Source organism: Ictalurus furcatus, chromosome 9 (assembly GCF_023375685.1).
Source record: "Ictalurus furcatus strain D&B chromosome 9, Billie_1.0, whole genome shotgun sequence".
NCBI lineage: Eukaryota > Metazoa > Chordata > Actinopteri > Siluriformes > Ictaluridae > Ictalurus > Ictalurus furcatus.
In genome coordinates, this window is record NC_071263.1 from 18842747 (window position 1) to 18850601 (window position 7855).

Here is a 7855-nt window from a genome sequence, read left to right on the forward strand (position 1 = left end):
GTTACTGACTTTTTTTTTTTTTTTTTGCAGGAGAGGCTGAAAAGTGATTGAATGCTGGCAGGACATAAAGGCCAGAGAGCGAGAGTGTGTGTGGAGGGAGTGTAGGTGACACAGGAGCAGACGTTTGGAGCTCCTCCCTCTCCTCTTTGCTGGTTATTTTTGGCCTGAGTGTGACAGTGAGAGCATGCTGTACCCCTGACAGCTGGGCCCAGGGGCCAAATCAAAACAAGGCTGCACCTCATGCACTTGTTGCATGAACACGACCATCACTACAGCCACTACAAGAGGTACAGTAAGGACAGTAAGGAGATTCTTTTGGTGCGCAAGCTTTCTCCTGCTTATGAGCCATCCCACCCTGAGCTCAGTGGCACATTTGGTTTAGGGGAACATTAATAAAGCCTGAATCAAAATGACAGAATTGGTCTCTTCAAATGAAGAGGATAAGGATCCTGACATTGAGTTGTTCGTAAAGGTAAGGTTGCATGCTAATATTTACCTTTATTTATTTCACTTTAGCTATCATGAGAAATCTCTTCGCACACTTTTTTAAGTCAATATTTTAGCAATGTTTTGATGTGTGCATATTGTGTAGGTCTGTGTTTTAGTGTTTGATCAGCAGCACTTGGTCAGTGAAGCAAAAGTACTGAATTGCTGAGCTGAAATGGACAGGTGTCTTGGTAGCACTCTCTCTGCCCAGGAGGCACACTCCCTCCTGAATTATTTCTGCCTACCTATCAACACTGCAACGCTCTAATTCCTCAGTAGGAGTGCTACACTAGGCTAAATCAGATCAGTGCTAGTGCCTGTGGCTTGCTCCATGAGTTTTGATAGAGCACAACCGATAACACTGTAATAGTTGAAGATGACGGAAATTATGTGACTATTGCAGAATCTAATGAAAGATCAGATCAGTTGCATCATCAGCTGAAGTTAAGTCAGTATTTCTTTCTTGTGATTGCGCCATACCTTAGTTTATTAGAATCTTTATAGCAATTGATGTGTTAAATTGCATATAAATATTCAGCCACACATCTGTGGCACAACCACTGGGAAAATCCCATACAGCCGATTGTTTAAGCGTCTTATGAAAGCATTAAGGAGGGAAAAGTCGACCTAATGGTAGAAACACAGATCTTATATAAATATCTGACAGTGTGTGAAACTATTCATAGAAAGTGTATTGCATTATACTAATGTAATATTTCCACACAAAAAAAACTTCCCCGCTGTAGCCCTTTGAAATCTAAGCTGTCTACATTTGAACCTGTAGTGAAGAGGTGATAAAACCGAATCAATTAAAAGGGGTTAGGATGAAGTCAAGCTCAAGGTTCTGTTGACAAGTCAGACTCGAACTTTTTGGGCCGAGGGCTAATGAGGCAGGTAATGGAATTTCCATCAATAATTCAGCTCCAGTTGGGATCCTGTGACTGGCTCAGTTTTCTGGTCCAGTTCAATGCTGCTATTGGATAGCATGAGCACTTAATTTCAGATATGGATTGTGATTGCCCCCTTGTTTGGTTCATATAATTGACTTGATATCAGGATTAACTGCGAGGACAAAAGGCCCCACCTGATTCACCCAACTGCGCATGCCACTCAAGGGTGTAATAATCTTGACTCTGGCCCCATGACATTGACTCACATACCAAGTTGTTTTGTATTAGGTTCACACTCGTTTTTTTTCACAAGGCTTTATAAATGACTCTCAATTGTTTTAAAGAGGGTTAATGTTTCCACAATACTAGTTGGAAAGGTAATGAAGGAATTAATTATGACATTTAATGACTTTGTTCATTTCATAAATGCATAAATAATAGAATATAACAATTGAGCCAGTCTAAGCAGTTGGATAATAAATTAAATGAAGAAAAAAAACACAATAAGGTTTCTTATACTTTGGAGGCACATTGTACTGACTTTGTTTGGACCCACTTGTCCTATTAGAGGGAAGGGTCACTGCAAATAATTACAAAGTTGTTCTGACTGATTACCTTCATCCTATGACACTACCAAAATGGTGGCAGCAGGTCCTCTACTGTATCTTTCAGCAATTGCTGATATTCTTGAAGATAGCTACACTATGTTTCATTATACTGCTGTTGAATTGCTGAATTGAATTAAATTGATCATTTCTATGGTTTCATGAGTGTGAATATTATGTAAAGCATATGCCATGGCCTTCTCAGTCACTAGGTCTCATCCTAATCTGACACCTGTGAGAGATTTTGGTGTTTTGTGTTGGACAATGCTCTCCACCACATCAAAAAAAACTAATTCAGGAAATATTTTTGGGAAAATGGTGTTCATCCCTTTATTACAGTTCCAGAGATGTGTGGATACTATGCCAAGGTGCTTTGTGGAGTTGTTATGGTGGCGCATGGTGACTCAATACCTTACTAAGCCACTTTTTTCTTTAATTTGTTTTCTTTAATTTTGTTAACACTTCTGTATATGATGTGCATTTCAGTTCAGTTCAATTTTATTGGTATAGCCCTTTAAGCAGTAGGCACAAAGTAGTTTTACCGAAACTGATGTTGATTACACCAATTAGCCATAACATTAACACCACTGAGAGCTGAAGTGAATAGCATTAATTCTCTCATTACAGTGGCATCTGTCAAGGGGTGGTATATATAAGGCAGCATGTGAACAGTAAGTTTTTGAAATTGTTGTGTTTGAAGCAGGAAACATGGGCAAGCATAACAGAGGGCAAATTGTGAGTATCTCCATCAAATCATAGCATCTCCAAAACGGCAGGTCTTGTGGGGTATGCGGTGGTTAGTACCTACCAAAAGTAGTCCAAAGAAGGACAACTGGTGACAGGGTCATGGGCACATAAGGCTTACTGATGTATGTGGGGAGCAAAGGCTAGCCTGTCTAGTCCGATCCCACAGAAGAGCTACTGTAACACAAATTGCTGAAAAAGTTACTACTTGCTATCCAGGAGTTCGTCCGTCGGTTTCGACGAAGACCGAAGTTTCCATTTCTGCCTCCATTATGGAGAACACAAACTAGAACTCGACTTGCGTGTGAATTGGATTAAAGTGAGGAAGACTTGCGCAGCATTGGCCTCACTCTCATTTCCCGGTGACCGCAAGACAGAGTGAAGACGACTGAGGATGGCCCCCGGGCGCAGTGATTCATACACCCATTCATACACTACGGACACGCCAATCATGCATGTCTTTGGACTGGGGGAGGAAACCAGAGTACCCGGAGGAAACCCCCGCAGCACGGGGAAAACATGCAAACTCCGCACACACAGGGCCACAGTGGGAATCGAACCCTCAACCTTGGCGGTGTGAGGCGAACGTGCTAACCACTAAGCCACCGTGCATCCCCGTGCTATCATAGAAAGGTGTCAGAACACACCTTTCTATCACAGCTTGCTGTGTATGGTGCTGCATAGCTACAGACCGGTCCGAGTGCCCACGCTGACCCATGTCCACCACTGAAAGTGCCTGCAATGGGCATGTAGGCATCAGAACAGGACTATGGAGTAATGGAAGAAGGTGGCCTGGTCTGATGAATCACGTTTTCAAGTGGACGGCCAGGTGCATGTGGGTCGTATACTCGTGGAAGAAATGGCACCAGGATGCACTATGGGAAGAAGGCAAGCCGGCAGAGGCAGTGTGATGCTTTGGGCAATGTTCTGCTGGGGAACCTTGGGTCCTGGCATTCATGTGGATGTTACTTTGACATGTACGACCTACCTCAACATTGTTGTAGACCAAGTACACTCCTTCATGGCAACAATATTCCCTAATGGCAGTGGACTCTTTCAGCAGGATAATGCACCTGATACATCGCAAAAATTGTTCCAGAATGGTTTGAGGAACATGACAAAGAGTTCAAGATGTTGACTTTGACTTGGCCTCCAAATTCCCAAGATCTCAATCCGATCGAGTATCTGTGGTATGTGCTGGACATCTGATCCATGGAGGCTCTACCTTGCAACTTACAGGACTTAAAGGATCTTCTGCTAACTTCTTGGCACCACAGCACACCTTCAGAAGTCTTGTGGAGTCCATGCCTCGACGGGTCAGAGCTGTTTTGGTTGTACTAAATGGGCCTGCACTATATTAGGCAGGTGGTTTTTCTTTGTAGATCCTTAATGTGCAAGCCAGTGGTGGCAGTGGCAAGAAAAGATGCCCTGAGATTGCTTGAGTGGAACCAAGCTCAAAGGGGAACCCCTTTCTTCTATGGGTGACACTCAAGAGTGTGATTATAAATCATTACACTTCAAGTGCATTGAAAGAATATTCAACATGAACATGAACATATTGTGAATAGGAGTCCCAGAATAAGCACATGAACATATTTGTGTTTCATTTTTTCCTAAACAAATGATAGCCTTCTTTTCACATTAGTTCCTATATGCTATAAATATTAAGTCTCATTAGTAGAATTGTTGCTCTTTAATGATTATTTTCATTCTAATGGATTGTTTCACTCAAGGCAGGCAGTGATGGAGAGAGCATTGGGAACTGTCCCTTCTCCCAAAGACTCTTCATGATCTTATGGCTGAAAGGGGTGGTATTCAATGTCACCACTGTTGATCTGAAAAGGTAATAATATGGTCATAAAAATGGGTATAATTTGGGCGATATAACTTCTGAGTGTTCATGTCTAATCTGTTGTTGTTTGGGATTGCTCCTCAGGAAACCACCAGATCTACATAATCTGGCACCTGGAACACACCCACCTTTTCTCACCTTCAATGGCGAGGTGCGGACTGATGTAAACAAGATCGAGGAGTACCTAGAGGAGATGCTAGCTCCTCCAAAGTATGTAGTCAGAGCAGGGTTGTTGTTTTTTTGTGTATTTTTTTTTCTTGTGCAAGTTGAATGCCTTATTGCCTCCTTTCTCTCAAGGTACCCAAAACTAGCGACAAAAAACAGGGAATCAAATACAGCAGGAAATGACATCTTTGCTAAGTTCTCTGCATACATAAAGAACACAAAACCTGAGGCTAATACAAGTGAGTGGCATAATTTATGGTGATTCAAATGCCAAAAATTACTCATTCTCCATGTTCTGGCAGTCCTCTTTGGACCAATACACTTTGGACTAATCTTGTCACCTTGAAGGTCTACAGCGAGGTTTACTGAAGACTCTGAAGAAACTAGATGACTTCCTTAACTCTCCTCTACCGGAGGAGATAGATGCAGATAGCATGGAGGAGGAAAAGTGCTCCAATCGTAAATACCTTGATGGCAATGAATTAACACTCGCAGACTGCAACCTTCTCCCTAAACTTCATGTTGTCAAGGTAAGCCCTCTGATTTCAAAAGCCAGGAATAATGTTCCAGTATTTTTAAACTGTATATATGTTTTTAAATCCACTGGAGATTTTCCAATGAAGACATTCTTGTTTCAAGGTAGTATCTAAGAAATACCGTAACTTTGAGATACCATCAGAGTACAGTGGAGTTTGGCGCTATCTACAGAACGCCTACGCGCGGGACGAGTTCACCAACACGTGTGCAGCTGACCGAGAGATCGAACTAGCTTACCAGGATGTAGCCAGACGGCTGGGCAAGTGAAACCTAATTCAAGAGCATAGTTCATTTTCACAGACAAACTGCAACGAGAGGTGACTCCTTTGTCACATGAATGTGTTCAATACATTTGATAGATAATACATAACATTAACATTTTTTTCAGGGGGAATTTTTTTGAGTTTTATTGTGTGTGTTGCCTTGAGGACACCATATTGGATTGGTCCTATAAATGCCCTAGATAGACTGTTGCTTGGTCTGATGCTGCCTGTGTACATTTTGCATGTCGCTGCCGTTTTGCTACCTGGGTGCAAATGGCACGAATCTGTCTAATCAGCAACTCTGTAATGGGCTTGAGAAAAGACTGTGCCACTAAAATAGTTCTATTAAAATCTCTGCAGCCTTCATTCTCTTGAAATGCACAAGGCAGCATGTTTCATTTGCTTTTCCACTCTACTATTATAATACTTTATGCAGTCAAATCACCAGAGTTAAATAAACCTGTAGTGTTCTCCAGAATCCAGTTTAAATATGCACAAATTAAGCATAATCAACTGAATACTATACAACTGAATCTATTACATTTATAATCTTGTCATTATCTTTGCTCAAGAGTTTTACTTTTGTGCAATTTGGTTCCTTCTGTGTTCTGTAAACCTGTTAATAAGACTCATATGCAACAATGCAATGTTCTTTGGTTTAAAGCTTATTTATTGTAAAATTGCTAAACACTTAACTGTATGATTAACTGTGTTTGCTGACATTTTATGTTAATTTAAGAACAGTATTGGATTTTTAGACTGAACTTCAGTAATCCACAAACATATTCATTCCCTGCACAATCTATAAAGATTAGTGCACAGTGTATTCTACTTTACAGCAGTTGTCACAGGTCCTAGTTAAGCAAACAGCGCCATCTTGTGATGAAGCAGTAGAAGTTAAAAACGCAATCATACACTACAGTACATCAATGGTACACAATATCTACCATCAAGTGCAAAGGTTTGCATAGTCTTAAGACAGAATTGAGAAAACAAATAGTTTAACAGATATTCCTTCATTATCACAATGAATAAAAAATGTTATTAAATCTCTGCCAGTTCTGCAAGCATTTGCCATGTACCAGTTTTGCTTCACTGTTCTATTTAATTCACCTAAACCATTTTATGTGGTTTTACATCGCATGCGAGTCAGCTAAAAATCCTGACATGGTAGTATTATATAGTTATTGGTAGTCTTATGAATAATGATAAAAATGTTTATGTACAATGTCCCAAATTATTTGTTGAACTTTTGTATAGATCTAACATATTTCTGTACTCTACTATATGCCACAATTATACTGAAATCTCTTCTAATGGCAAATAAATCTATTTTTTTATAATGCTGTTTTGCATGAGATTTTCTATTATATTATGTGTATACTGTAAAATATAACACAGTGCAATGCAAAGAATCCATTGAACACTCACCTCAAGTTGAAATCCTGCATTTGCAAAAATAAATAAATAAGTAAATAAATAAATAAATAAATAAGTAAATAATAGCAATACGTTTTGTTTTCATGGACTTCAACATTTTCTGTTACACAGTATGCATGAACATAAAGCGCTACCAAAACTTAATCAATTATTTAGGCAAATTTAACTTGATAAGTAAGCAAAAACTTTTGACAAAAATAAGCTGTACCTGTCCCCAGGGAAACAGTGTGTATGAAAATTCCCTGTCACACCATCAGATTATCTGCTCTCCATGTCAGACTTGGTGGAGAGCAGAATAACACACACAGTGTAATATGTGTATGGAGATCACACTGATGGAATTCTGGGTGAAACTGGAGAGGTGTTCCTCAGCTACGGCTGCAGGGGCCTGGGGCTGCTCGGCCTCCTGGGCTTTAATTATTGCACTTCCTGTGGAGGAAGCCCTTTCACCAGCTCAGGCCTGTCCAGCATGTTTCTTTCACTGCAAATTCAAACCATCTGCATATATACGTCTGCAGTCTTTATTGGTGGCCACTGGTGGTATTGGGGGGCTGTCAAACATGCACCTCACTCCTTCCTTGATTACTTAAGCAAGCTTTGCAGCATTCAGGATGATAAAATGTCTTGCCTGGAGCACATGGGTCCAGACATTCAGTTTGTTACACCACACATATCATCATGTCCCTTCAGGCTCTCGGTGGAGCACAATGAAGAGAGACACTTCAGTAATACATCTGTGGTGCATTTGATGTCTTGCATTTCTTCTATTCAGTATTACGTGTAGCAACTGAGGACTGACCTGGAACCAGAAGTGGCGGAAGAAGTGCCAGGCACAAATTCCTTACTCAAGTTATACTCATCTGAAAGTATACT

General features: G+C 40.5%; 1 protein-coding gene across 3 annotated transcripts; it reads left to right on the top strand.

Moving 5' to 3' along the window:
• The first annotated feature begins 383 nt into the window (after nucleotides 1-383).
• clic5a (chloride intracellular channel 5a) lies at nucleotides 384-6982 on the top strand. Of its 3 annotated transcripts, XM_053633319.1 has the most exons (6): nucleotides 384-472; nucleotides 4459-4568; nucleotides 4662-4787; nucleotides 4875-4981; nucleotides 5091-5272; nucleotides 5382-6982. In XM_053633319.1, exons 1-6 carry the CDS (start codon nucleotides 410-412, stop codon nucleotides 5544-5546), a joined length of 753 nt encoding a protein of 250 aa, XP_053489294.1. In that variant the 5' UTR covers nucleotides 384-409; the 3' UTR covers nucleotides 5547-6982. The 3 variants fall into 3 exon arrangements, with proteins under 3 accessions (XP_053489294.1, XP_053489293.1, XP_053489295.1); XM_053633318.1 differs by having other exon boundaries at nucleotides 4662-4981; XM_053633320.1 differs by having other exon boundaries at nucleotides 395-472; nucleotides 4463-4568; nucleotides 4662-4981.
• The last annotated feature ends 873 nt before the right edge of the window (nucleotides 6983-7855 follow it).

Excerpts from the sequence above, each read along its gene's own strand:
- clic5a (XM_053633318.1), top strand. The coding sequence starts at position 410 with ATGACAGAATTGGTCTCTTCAAATGAAGAGGATAAGGATCCTGACATT. Across the intron at positions 4,569-4,661 it reads ACCACTGTTGATCTGAAAAG|GAAACCACCAGATCTACATA; the intron begins GTAATAATATGG and ends ATTGCTCCTCAG. Across the intron at positions 4,982-5,090 it reads AAAACCTGAGGCTAATACAA|GTCTACAGCGAGGTTTACTG; the intron begins GTGAGTGGCATA and ends GTCACCTTGAAG.